General features: G+C 40.5%; 1 protein-coding gene across 4 annotated transcripts in view; it reads left to right on the plus strand.

Moving 5' to 3' along the window:
* The window catches only part of DPP6 (dipeptidyl peptidase like 6), a 547,732-nt gene that overhangs the window by 452,395 nt on the left and 81,306 nt on the right, over positions 1 to 14,031 (plus strand). For all 4 annotated transcript variants that reach the window (XM_027727817.2, XM_027727819.2, XM_027727815.2 and 1 more), the window contains exon 8: positions 11,726 to 11,846. In XM_027727817.2, coding sequence (XP_027583618.1) covers positions 11,726 to 11,846 — 121 coding nt within the window. The remainder of the gene's footprint in view (positions 1 to 11,725; positions 11,847 to 14,031) is intronic.

The following is a 14,031-nucleotide window of genomic DNA, read 5'->3' on the forward strand; positions in this document are numbered from 1 at the left end:
ATAAATCAGAAAGTAAATGCCCTTACACCCAAATATGAGACATAGGATGACACAGGCATCACCCTGGGGGTGAGACACTGCCACAGGCTTCCTCTGTGACTTTATCTGTGTCACTTTGTTTTCTGGTTAAGTTACAGCAATATATTCCTACCTTACAGCAGACTTACAGAATTAATGCATTAAATGTTGCAGACAATCACACTCTCCATTAAGGAAGCTGAGTGTGTATCTGCAAGTGTATATATCAATAGATTCACTTGCTTAGAGCAATTCTCCATCTTGTTTTACTACAGGGAAAACGCTGAGTTCTCTTTCTTTATGTTACCACATTACCTTATGTGCAGCTGAAGCTGCATAAAATAAAATATTCCTGGCAGTACAACATTCCAGTGTTGGGTCAGTTCCACTGAAAATAATTCCCTCCTATTACAGAAATTCCTTAAATTTCAATTGTGCTTTATGGATATCGAACAATTCTTTTTTGTGGAGGGTAGTTTTCATTTCAGAGGTCTAACTGCTCGAAGTATCTACTTGTCCAAGGGCTCCTGGCATCTTACAAAGCTGTGGTTGGTAGATGATGTCCATTGAAATAAATGCTTATGAAAAGTGTTGTGTTATGAGAGGTGCTGTTTTGTGCCGTGAAAAGAGGTACCTTTTACTTTAGATAGCAGCAGTCGTTGCTAAGAGCATGATGAAGTGACAGACATCAGGATGCCACGAGCGGGGCTGAGCAGTGCCACCCAAGGGACTGCCAGTGTTTCACCTCTGTTTGCGGTGTCGGTCTCTCCTTCCCCAGAAACTGCCACTTGTCAGAGGCATGAGAAAGCTTCAGGAACAATTCTGTTAGCTCTGCTCTTCACCTGCTGGAGTAGGTGTTGATTTTTTCTACAACTAAGTTTTAATTAAAGAGGAATATTACACTGACTGACTCACTGTCCAAGATCGGACGTGCACCTGGAAGAATCCTGAATCCCAGTTGCCAGTTTCTTTATGCTGACACAAGTAATATCTGTGCTCTCCTGAGTCAGGTATTCATTCTGTAACACAATAAAATATTTTAAATGAAACACTGTATCATCTCACATTAAATAATCTAATTTATCGTGATGTCTCACATAACCATCAGTGATATTAGATTACAGAATACAAGATAATCCATTAAACTGAACTTAAAAGCAGAATCAGAGTTCCATACTAAATGGTACATTTAGTATTTCATTCTTTTTATGTAACAAGGCAGTTATAAATTAAAATAACCCCATTAGAATACAGGGCAATGAAATCCAAGCAGACATGGTTCTCTTTGTTGAGGTGAAACAAACCCTCTTTTCTTCCCTGAAGAACAGAAAATAGGACAGCATGTTTTTCTTGAAACATGTAATTTTAAATCTCCTGAATCATGATAATTGTTTATTTGGCTGTACATTGGCAGATTCTAGGTGTGATTAGAATCAGTGTGTGTTGTGGACTCACCTGCTCACAGAATACAAATGGAAATGCACAGAGCACATTGTAAGGATGTTTGTAGAAACCTGAGAAGAATATTAATGCACTGAAGGACTTAAGATGGGAAAATCAAGAGGAAAAAAAATCTTTTCTGTACCCAATTTAAAAGGAAAAATTTTGGAAATGTGTCTCCATATCACAGAAATGTCATTACTCCTCTAGTCTGTTATATGGGACTTTATCTCAAGTACTAGTTTTGCCAGTTTGGGATTGTCTCTGAAGACCTTTAAACCTACAAGATCTTACAAACTCTACTGATTTCCAAAGAGAGAATCCAAGTGGGATTCTTCCAAGAAAGTTTCTGAACAGGCCAAAGTCTACACTCTTGAATTCCGGAGCTTAATGCTTTTTTTTGCTATGATATTTCCTCTTGTGATCCTGAACTTCACCACCTCGTGGTTTGTGCAGCCTCAGCTGCTCCCAGCTTTCACCTTCCTCTGTAGTTTATCCTTGTTTGAAAGTGTGAGGACCAGCAGAGCATCTCCCTTCATCAACTCCTTGATCAGATGTGTCAGGACAATGTCATCAATGCCCCCCACAGACCTCCTGGGTTATTATGCCCATGTTGTTGACCCTTCAGCAGATAATGGTTAAGGTCCCCCATGAGGACCAGGGCACTAGAATGTGAGAGTTCTTGCAGTTACATGAAGAAGTAACTGAAGATCTTGACCAGTCAGCTGGCAGCAGATGCTCACCACAACATCACCCACACCTGTCTGCCTGCTAATCCTGACCTGTAAGCTCTCATTTGGCCCTTCATACATCACCAGGCAGAGCTCCAGGCACCTCTGCTGCTCTGTTGCATAAAGGGAAGCTCCTCCTCCTTGGTATCTTGGCTTGTCCTTCCCAAAGAGCCTTTGTCCATCCATCACAACCCTGCAGTGTGAGCTGTGCCATCATGTCTCTGTGATCCTATTGGGATTGTAGCTCTACAGCTGCACGCAAGCCTTAATGAGATTAGCTCAGTTGGTGGGAGCACAGTGCTAATAATGCCAGGGTTGTGAGTTTGATCCCTATAGAGGCCGTTCACTTATGAGTTGGAGTTGATGATCCCTGTCCATACCTTCAGAAACTGGATCGCTTCCAACTCAGAATATTTTGTTATTCTGTAATTCCTCCTGTTTATTCCCCATGCTGCAAGCATTAGGATTCAGGCACGTAGAGGTATCCAGCTGTGACAGTTTCCTTGGAAAAATATGAAAGCTTTCTTCATGGACTTGTGTGCTCATCTTCTTCTTTTTGTGCATTGTTTGAGGTAAACCTACTTGAGCCCTGTTCACCAGAGTGTCTCTTATCCACATCTACCTTTTATTTTTAGCGTGATCTACCACTTCCAGAACTGGGGCACTGAACTTGGTCTGTAGCTCCAGCTCTGTCAGCAGATCAGGACCCTTCCTCACAGAGCCTGAAGTCACCACTTTCCAGCCTTCCCCTTCTCAGGAGTCTCCATGTACCAGCACAGTCATCTCAGACTCTGCCTGCCCCTCCTTTCACACAGGGTTTCAGAGAAGGTCCTTTAACAGCCTTTTTGACATCTCTGGTGTTGCAGAGTCCTCTGACAGTCTCCCACTGCTTCTTCACTTCCTTCACCCCTACCCACCTCCTGAAGGCAAGGTGACCATCTCCCCCAGCCCTAGAGAGAATTCTCCTCCAGATCTTGAGACCCACATCCTCCCTTGGCAGTTCTTAAGATGCTGTTCATGGAGCTCTAGAGACTGTTCATAGTTATAGAAAACATTTCTTTATTTGAAGACGTAGAAATGCTTTTTCGTTTTCTCTGACTTAGTCTCTTTGTTGATCACATGTGATGAAAGCAAAATGAAGCTCTTAATGTTTATTTCACAAGGGATATCGGTAATTTCCAAGCATATGTGGCTAAAATCAGGAGATTTGGACAATTTAAAAGTGGTGATTCTGCTGCATTTCCTTTCCTAGATGTGTAATCAAGGCCACTGAAGGCAGCAGATTTTTTGTTTGTCTTTTATAGTAAATCTGATGGCTTCCTTTGCAGAAACAGTTGCATTTCCTTTCACTGAATTGATTTCCATACACTTAAACTGTTACACCACTGATGTGTCCAAGACTTCAATCCTCAATGAGAAGCCATGACTGTTTTTGATGTGTTTGTGGATCAGCACAATACTTATATGCATCACTCCATACTACTGTATTCTCTGGCTTTAGTGGTCCCCTGGGGTTATTTCAGCTTTCTGTCCTAAAAGCTTTCCTGCAGAATCATTTTAAACTGATGTAGTCCTCATTTTGGTCTAAACATCACCTTTGCCCACCTCTGGGCAGGTTAAAGTTGAATTAAACTAAGTTTTATCTGTTTGTGGCATACCTTCAGAAACTGCTATGCCCTCTAAATCCTTGCTGTCTTAAGGAGTTAGCTTCTTACTTTGAATTAAAGCCCTGGTATGAAAAGCTGAAACTGTAGCCTTTTCTGTCAATTATTTATCAAGACGTGATTCTCTGCGATGTGCTGATTGTGTGGAAGAGTTTCATTGTTTCATCACTGGTCTTAATAATAACATTTTCATTTTGTAAAGAAAAAGATTTGATTTAAAAATTCTTTATCTGACTCCTCCATCATAATTGTTATCTGCCTCTTTCTTAAATTGTGAACATGAACTGATTGATGGAGAGAATGAAAATATTTTGAAGTTTTTTTGTCTTAACATCTTTTTTACCACCTGTTATCAAGCTATATTTAAATGGCAAGAAGAAAAGCCTAATTAAAATACTAGATCTTATTATGTAAGCTCGCTGGTGAGGAGCAGTTTATGGTTTTATTACCCTTTTTTGAAGAACTGATAGGAGTTGGCGTAATCATGTCATATGCATTAAGAACAACACTAATGACAGAATGCATTAATGGCAGCTATTTGAACATCAAGGTTTGCATTTTATGAGGTTCAAAAGAAGAAATTGGCAGAATATTCATTAAATAATGCATAGTCAATCAGCAACAAGCTTTAGAACTGATTTTGAATTGATCACACATTTTTCTGCTAACGTTGATGTAAGAGCAATAACAGAAAAATGCCAAGACCTTTCTGGTACAGTGCTCATCAGATTTCCTTGATATTACAAAATGAAAACACAATTACTGTATCTGCTTCAAGGTGCTACGTGGCTGAGGATGGGCATGCTAATTCTGTGTAGTACAAATAAGTTTTAACTTGGACAAACAGCAGGGAATCTTTCTCTCTGCAGCTTTTCATTTTCACAGTCCTCAACTTCCAGGTTTCATATGGCACTGGAAAAGCAGAACTGTCATGAGAAGGGATGTCTCCAAAATATCTAGATGGAATTAGAGGGCACTAGAAATGGGGAGGAGAAGGGAGAGGTCTTTCTCCATGTGCATTTCCAGGAAAAGCTTGATTGTAATCAAAACTACTTGTGTTCATGGTCTGACACTTCCAAACCCCATTTACATGCCATGACTCTGTTACAGACTTCAACCAGCTATTTAGCATATAAATAAAGGCATAATACTTTTCTGCTTCCTAGACATATTGGAAAAGCAAATCTGTGTATTTTCCTGAGTCTTTCAGATCAATGTGATGGATAGCACCATATAAATATGTAAATAGTTAATATACAGTTCAGCACAAGATGTTCCTATCATTGACACCCAAAAGAAAATGAATAGGAATTAAGATATTTTAAGGAAGTTGTCCTATGCTGAAAAGTTAAAAAAAATGTCCTTGATTAAACTTTGGCATTGTTGTAGTGGGTTGACCGTGGCTGGCAACCAGATGCCCACCAAGCTGCCCTATCACACCCCCTCCTCAATGAGCCTGGGGAAGAAAATACTATGAAAAGTTCATGGGTCAAGATAAGGACAGGGAGATCACTCTCCAGTCACCATCATGGGCAAAACAGACTCGACTTGGGGAAATTATTTTAATAATTTGCCAATTAGTTGTAACAGAGAGGGACAGTGAGAAACGAAACAGAAATAAACACACCTCCCCTCCCCACCACTCTTTCCTTCTCCTGGGCTCAACTTCGCTGCTGAATTTTCTACCTCCTCCCCCTGAGTGGTGCAGGAGGAGGGGGAATGGGAGTAGCAGTCAGTTCAAATCACTTCCTCTCTGCTGCTCCTCCCTCCTCACACTCTTCCCCTGCTCCTCCGTGGGGTCCTTCCCATGGCAGACAGTCCTCCACGAACTTCTCCAACCTGGGTCCTTCCCACGGGTTGCAGTCCTTCAGGAACAGGCTGATCCACCATGGGGTTCCTGCAGAGAACCTTCTCCACTGACTGTGGTGTCTGCAGGGCTGTTTTTCTCACATTTTCTCACTCTTCTCTCACATATCTAAACCCAGCATTTTTACCCTTTGATAAATACATTGTCACAGGGGCATTACCAGCATCCCTGATGGGCTCAGCTTTGACCAAAGGCAGGTCAGTCACTTTACACGGATTTTTTTTTTACTAATTATGCAAAATAAATATAAGCATTTATGAGAGATGCACAAAATTTTGAAATTATCATGTAATTTTTTTTTAACTCTTCAGAATGCACTCACGGGTAAACTGGTTCTCCAACAAAAGAGCAGAAAGAGAGAAAAGTAAAAGAAGGCTTTAACATTAAAAACAGAAAACAATGAAGTACATTATGTGGGATAGGGAGAGACTAGCATGTTCATTTGTAGTTCTATTTCCCCACTCACTGTGTCTTCCATTTGGTGTCTGATCTTTTTAAGCCTCAGAGGAAGCTTGAACAGATTCTGGATTTAAAACAGTGTCAAGCCAAGACTTTGTGCCTATCTATACATGAAGGCCAGTTCTTGTTGATCAAACTCTCCGTGTTAAATGGCCAACCTTTCCATGTTATCTATTCTCATAGATAAATCCTGTGGGCTCACCTTGCAGTGTGGAAAGCTGTCCTTTAATGTGTAGGAAACACTCACACTTCTCAATGTGCTAATAATTTAAAGTAATAAGCACCTAGGCATTAACTTTATGCTTGGAGATGCTAAATTTGAGTGATGCAGCTCATTCAGTTGACAAGTTATACATGTTAGAAATGGCGGGGTAAAGAGAACATAAACTTAGACTGCCACCTTACAGCTGGAAAATAAATAGGAGCAGTAAAAATGCAGATTAGTGCACATGAATTTATTTTCCTTTGGTCTCTGAAGAAATAGGAATTTCACGCACCTCTTTGGCTGGAAGGAAGGTGGGTTGAACAACTGTAAAAGGAGATGTAGTATTCGCTTGCTCAAAATAATTGGTCACTGTGACTTTTGAAGTGTTCTTAAAGAGATTATTGTCATTGCATTCCTGAAAAGGTCCATAAATTAATCCATTTAAAAGTACCAGTACTTTAATTATCGCAGCATAATTACTTAATATCACTCTGGGTCAGTTTGGTAGAGAGCACTACTTTAGAAACCCTTAAGCAGTTGCAAAAAGATTTTAAAGAAATCCTCCTTAAATCAATCAGTGTCATTAAGGCTCTTGTGTGTTTGAAGTGAATAAAGTTTAATTTGTTGTCAGTTCAAATATTTTCCTTACTGTATAAATTTCTTTTACTGGATGCTTAATCTTTGACTTCCCATCTCAGGCTTGTGGTCCAATCTGTCTAGTATTTTTTTCTCCAACAGTTGTGTCACACAAGGATGTCAAATGGTTTGAAGTCATCAGTTCTAACACAAATTGCAAACAGACAGAGATTTCTTCCCAGACCACAGGAATTAGTGGTGTGTTGATACCTGAGGCTAAAGTAGTTGTATCTGAAAGTTTCAGGTGACATCCTGAGCCACATAAAGCCAACAGCAAAATCCCCATTGATTTTTATTACCCTGGGATTAAGTGAATGCATTTAAAAACCCCAAAACTTTATCTTAATCCCCTCAGATGTTCTAGTTATTTTTGTTAAGTGTTTAATCTTTTGAGCATCTGTTATGACACCCAGCAGGAAGAGAAGGAATTTCTTGTCTTTTGTTAGATCCAGTGGCAAGGAGTTCTACGTGTTAATTCCGATTTCATATAGGAAAAGTATTCTAGGTTTCTTTCATTTTTCTATTGGTTGGAGAAATAAAATGGTGAAAATTTTCCCTTTTTTTATGTCCTGTCCATTATCTTGTACAAATTAAGTCCCGGTTTATTCTATAGTGTCAGCAATTTCTGTTTTTTCAATCTATGTGTGGGTGTTTCCATTCCTCTTACTTCTCTCAGAATATCCTCTCTTTCCTCTGTGTTGAATGTGTCATAATGAAATCAGACATGGTATCCAACATGAGGATCTGCCTGACTTAGCACAGGTTGACTTTCCATGCCATTGGTTGAGCTCAGTGTTGGATTTTAAGGCATATATATTGCAAGAACATCTGGGGTAAAGTCTTGCTCAGATATGCACACTGGAAGAGAAGACACCAGAAATTTTGGCTCTGGTCTTTGTCTCCTGTGCAGAGAATCATAAAACTGAGCTTTACCCCTTCTGTCATCATTTTACGTTTGACTAGAAATGCTATGTAAAACAAGCATAAAAGAATGTGAAAGTAGTGTCTGTACATATTTTTATTATTTTTCTTTACTAAATTTTCTTATCCTCTAATTAACTGACAGGATTGATCATTTGATAGAAAGCACTGCTTTGATGTCATAAAACCAAAACAGTAAAAAATACTATATAGGTATTTCATAAGATCACCAAATATCTTTCAAACCCAGAATGTGAAGTAATCCAAAGACATTTCTTTCTTGATGAATAACAGGAAGTTCAAAAGCTTTTTCTTAATTTATAAGATACATTACACAGAAATCTTCCTTGTGCTGCTTCAGTTATCTTTTATCTTGATTATGGTTGACGTTTTTAGGGTACAAGGCACTGTAGTTAGGAGGATAATTTTAAATTCTCTATGAGGTGCTGCAGTTTGGCTCTGAATTATATGGGAGACAGTCTGAAGTCAGAGCACTATATTATTTTTCCATTGCAGCTACCAGATACCTCATACAGCCTGATTAGTGCAATGAGGCTTTGAAAGACAAAACAGTGAAGACAGAAAACATTCCAATGCTTTACAAGGGGAAGGGCAGGCACAGGTTGTCAATCCACCTTCTTTATTTTTCCTGTAAACTCATATAAAATTTAATACAGTACAAAATATCATTAAACCTTCTTTTGCTGAAAGAATCTGGGCAAGGGAAGGGTTGCACCACTTGCTTGTGTACCTGTCACAGAACAGCTCCCACCCAAGCAGCCTCAGCACATTTAGGGCTCAGACACAGAGATTTGGATTTATTTGAGTCCAAAGTCTCTTATTCTGCTTAACCTTCCTGATTGTTATGCATATTTAAGCTTCAACAACCCTCCCATATGCAGACTAGCTAACACATAAAATTCTTTACTTGGAATCCCTTATCTGGCTCCTCTGTTTACTAAAATTCAAGGAGAAAGTAGTATCTTCCACAAAGTATTTTCTACTTTCAAAACCTATGAATTGAGTGCAGCTCTTCTTAGTTTAAAAGGAAGAAGAGCAAGCTACAGTTTCAGTCATAAGTTTTACCCTTAGGCAAACTCACTATAACTGCTGCCAAAATTAAATTAGGATGTATACTTTCTTCTGGAATCTTTCCAGCTCATCTTTAGGTGAAACATAAACTGTAAGAGGATGTGAAACAGAAACTGAAAGCAAGTATTTTTCACAGTTCTGTCTTTTCATAACATGGGAAATTGCATTCTAGTGTCATGGTAAAGATACATAACATTTATTCCAATATCTTCAAGTGTATAAAAACCCATCTGTAAATGTCTACTAAATTATGGTAACAGTTTGTCTTTCAGTCTAAGTAGCTTTCTGATACCCTGTTCAGTACATCTTTGCAGTCTGAGTAGAGTTTAAAAATATTTTAAAGACAGGGATGGGGAGCAGAATGAAGCCCCCATAATCCAAGGGGAAATGGTTGGTGACCTGCTACACCTCTTAGACACACACAAGTCTGCGGGGATCCACGCAAGGGTACTGAGGGAGCCGGCAGAAGTGATCACTGAGTCAGCTTTCCATCATTTACCATTAGTCATGGCTAACTGGGAAGGTCCCAATTGACTGGAGGTCAGCAAATGTGATGCCCATCTAAAAGAAGAGCTAGTTGTATGAGGGTCAGCAAGGTGAAATGCCGGGTCTTGCACTTGGGTCACAACAACCCCCTGAAGCGCTACAGGCTGGGGGAAGAGTGGCTGGAAAGCTGCCTGGTGGGAAAGGACCTGGGGGAGCTGGTTGATGTTGGCTGAACGTGAGCGAGTGTGTGCCCAAGTGGCCAAGAAGGCCAATGGCATCCTGGATCAAAAAATAGTGTGGTCAGCAGGACAAGGGAAATGATTGTCCCTCTGTACTCAGCACTGGTGAGGCTGCACCTCAAATCTTGTGTTCAGTTTTGGGCCCCTCACTACAAGAAAGACATTGAGGTGCTGGGGCGTGTCCAGAGAAGGGCAACAGAGCTGGTGAAGGGTCTGGAGCTCAAATCTTATGAGGAACAGCAGAGGGAGCTGGTATTGTTTACCCTGGAGAAAAGGAAGCTGAAGAGAAACTTTTCCTCAACTGCCTGAAAGGAGGCTGCAGCCAGGTGGGGGTCAGTGTTTTCTCCCAAGTAACATGTGATAAGACAAGGAGACATGGTCTCAAGTTGTGCTGGGGTGGTTTATATTGAATATTAGGAACAATTCCTTCACTGAAAGGGTTTTCAAGCATTGGAACAGGTTGCCTGTGGCAGTGGTGGAGTCACCACCCCTGGAGGTATTTAAAGGGCGTGTAGATGTGGCACTGAGGGACATGGTTTAGTGGTGGGCTTGGCAGTGCTGGGTTAGCAGTTGGACTCAATGATCACAGAATTGTGAAATCATAAAATGGTTTATGTTGGAAGGGACCTTAAAGACCTTAATGGTCTTTTCCAACCTAAATGATTCTGTGATTCTATGATTCTACCAAGAGCAGGATGCAGTTGACTTTGGAGTGAGGGGACAGGAACTGTGTCATTGGTGACAGCGAAACACAGAACAAAGCATTTAACCACATTATAAAGACTGATGCCGTGGAAAAATATTTTTATGTAATGGCTGGCTAAAGCACTGATCAGCATTTAAACACCTAAATGAAGAGCCTGACTTATGGGAGCATTCTTAGAGCAGTAGATCTAATGACTGAAAAAATTTTCTTTAAAAGAGAGTGGGGGGCTTATTTAGGAGTCTTATGTTAGATTGCCTTCCTGACAATCTTGAATTTAAATTTTTATGATTGATAAGAATTTTATATTTCTTAATTCTTCTCCAAGATGTATTTGCTTTCCCTCAGACAGCACCAGCTTTGTGAGAAGGTGTTTGCAGAGGCAGACAGAGGTAACCTTAGTGTGAGCCTGCCCTTGGCTTCCCAGGGAGCTGTGAGATTTCATGACATTTTGGTCATGTAATCTTTCAGCAACCTGAATCCACTAGAGTCTTGCAACATGAGGGAGGAGGTTTCCAAATATGGAGTGGAGGTTATTGGCAGCTGCATCCATGCTGGCAGGGAGGTGAGACCCCATGGCCTTTGTCCCACCTACCCTGGCTCCTGGAGGAAGGGGACCTGGGGACTGGGGAAGGGTGGGAGGTCTAGCACACCCCTTTGTGTCCTTGGAGCATAAACTCCTGCTCCCCAGATGAAACACCAACCTCTTCATGCTTGGTTGGCCAACGTGGTACAGTCACATAGACTATCCCTATTCAATAGCAAATGTTATCTCATTGGATCTGCATTAAAAACAAGATTCAGATTTATCTAAAAGATTGCCAGCTGTGTTTTAAGGAAGCAGGAGGAGTTGGAAAAAAGCAAGAAGCCATTTTCAGTAGCCAGTTCAGTCACCACGTAGCATCAGCATCAGCTCTGCAAACTGCTACTGTGTCCTAGACCACTTTTTCAAAATCCTGAGTGTCGGCATTCTTCATGTCATGCCCTCTAACTACACTGTTCAATTTCTGAAACAAAGACAGGAGTGAGAAACATAAAACTTGTACCAAAGCACCAAGGCTTCAGTTTGTTGTAAAATAGCATCTTTCTATTAGCTGATGGCATTGGAAGCAAGTTGTGGAAATCCTTTTTTTCGGACAAAAGACACTATAAAAATGTGAAATGTGATTTTGTGCTGCCAATTATTGTAAAAGCAAAATGCAACATTTTATAATGGAGCCACTGCTTAATGCTGTTCTCTTTTTCTTTTTTCCCTTCAAATCAGATATTTATCTTTGAGAATAACATCTATTACTGTGCTCATGTGGGGAAACAAGCCATCCGAGTGGTCTCCACAGGAAAGGAAGGTGTTATTTTCAATGGGCTCAGCGACTGGCTGTACGAAGGTAGGACACAACATTTAGGGCAGTAGTTAGTCATGAGTTTGAGTTACACTCTAGATTTACAGAATTGGCTGGATTAGACATCCAGCATTGCATTTCTGGGGACTGGTGGAGCACGGAGCTGAAAATCTGCTATTCTAACAGTTGCCTGATGTGCTGGACTGGAAATAATGTGAAATGATGTCAGAATTCTGTTTTCAGGCTGTTTTCTTTCCCTTAATCCAAAGGTAATAAATCACTGAGCTTTAATGAACAGAACTGCTTCATTATTTAATGGCCCCTGCAATCACTTATAGATGTGCCAGTTTTCAAATCACAAAAAGGACAGAAATGGAGAGGAGAAGGGGTTTTATTTTAAAGGAAGAAGCGAGGAAACAATTGTCCTTGATTATCTGTTTTCCACAGTGCTAGGTGGGCCCTGGAAGCTGCCCAGATCTTGCTACCTAAAAAAAAAAAATTCTAAAATCAAACAGGTTCTCCCAGTAATTGGCTTCTTTCCCTTGAAAATGAGCCTGACAGGGTAGAGGGTCATCTCTGAAGCACTGCTTTGATCCTTTCAGCTGGCAAATGGCCATTTAGGTGTCTGTGAGCAGCTGCTTGCAAAGTGATCTCATCTGCTCCCTGGCTTAGGAAAGGATCCATGCTATCCCCAGTTCTTCTGGGCTTTTAAGCTAATACTGTATCAGAATTAAAATTTTAATATATACATATAAATATAACAGGCAGACAACGTGCATCCCTCTCTGTTGCTATCTAATGCTGAGAGCAGTTCCTTCTCACAAGGATCCTGGTTTTTGGACCTGGCAGTGTCTCTTTCCTGTGACACAGTTTCCCTCTAAAGTCACACTTTCTCCTACAGCTCCCATCGTAGTTCCAAGGTTTTTTTACCTCTACAGAAAGTTTCCAGACACATCTATTAACTCTGTCCTGTTGACTGCTCCCAGTTTTCTTGAGGCTTAATAGAACAGGATAGGTTGCAAGATGCCAGTTGCCATTAATTGGTGTAAGAATATGAATCACTCCTTAAATTACTCTGTATCACAGCTAAGCTGAGAACATCTAACTCAAAAATTATGGAATTAAACTAAATTACTTTATTTGCCACTCTCTAAGAAGCTGTTTCCATAAATCAGTGTATAAATTCATCAAACACATCAGTGGAAAAATCTGATAGCAGTTTATTACACTTGATATTTAAATGTGTCTTTACACTGTACCACAGAATATTTGCAAGTAAATTTCTTCCTTGTGAAGGACACCAGAGGAGTGACTAAGAAGTTACAAAATGCTAATTTTCTTTCACTTTTTTCTTTATGTATTAATTTGCTACAGCAGTTGTGGGCAGGCCTGTTTCTCTCTGTAGGTCAAATGTGCCTACTACTACCACCCACATCTTGCTGATAAACATCATTTAGTACATAAGGTTTTCTTGTAGAGTCTCACACACAGCACCACGCTGAGAGGAGTTTGTCAAGCCCGTGAACTCCAAGCACACCAGCAAGCTCATGATGGCACCTGTTTTGCTGACACACATTTTTATTCAATTATAGGATTGCTCAGGCAATTTCTTGGCTGACATTGACTTTCACGTTTGTCCTTTATAATGAACTTGCTTGTAAACTTTATGTTAATGTAGCAGGGTAAGAAATGAATGTGTGATCAAACAGAGTCTGGTTATCCCAAGCCAGGTTCTGTAACCTCTCTGTGAGGCACGAGCAGATTAGAACCACTGAGCCTGCTATTCACTGGGAGTATGTTTTGAAGGAATTAAGAGATACCATCCCTTTGGAAATATCAGTTTGTGTCCAAATACAGTTTATATTGAACTAAATAATTCTCTTACTTCACAAGCAAGGCGTAGAAGGTCCTACAGGAAAACCCGACATATAAACGTTCCCAAGTAGTGAGGTGCAGAATCCAAAATCAAATCCAGAGCTGAACAGTGTGAGCTGAGCTCCTTCTCATGCACCACGTCACTTGTGCAAACTTCTTGGAGATAAGCCTGGGACCAGCATCGGGGCTGAGGACTTGTGGCAGATGCTTGAAAAAAGCTGAGGGGCAACAGTGTCTACCATGTTTAGATGGATCTACCACGTTCAGATGGATCTACCATGTTCAGATGCCAGCTGTCTACGTGCATGGATGGATGGAGCAGGATCCCAGAAGAAGTTGGGTATTGCATGGTGGT

The sequence above is a fragment of the Pipra filicauda genome, unplaced genomic scaffold (assembly GCF_003945595.2).
Source record: "Pipra filicauda isolate LSUMZ 115617 unplaced genomic scaffold, ASM394559v2 scaffold1_size10287979_pilon, whole genome shotgun sequence".
Taxonomy (NCBI): domain Eukaryota; kingdom Metazoa; phylum Chordata; class Aves; order Passeriformes; family Pipridae; genus Pipra; species Pipra filicauda.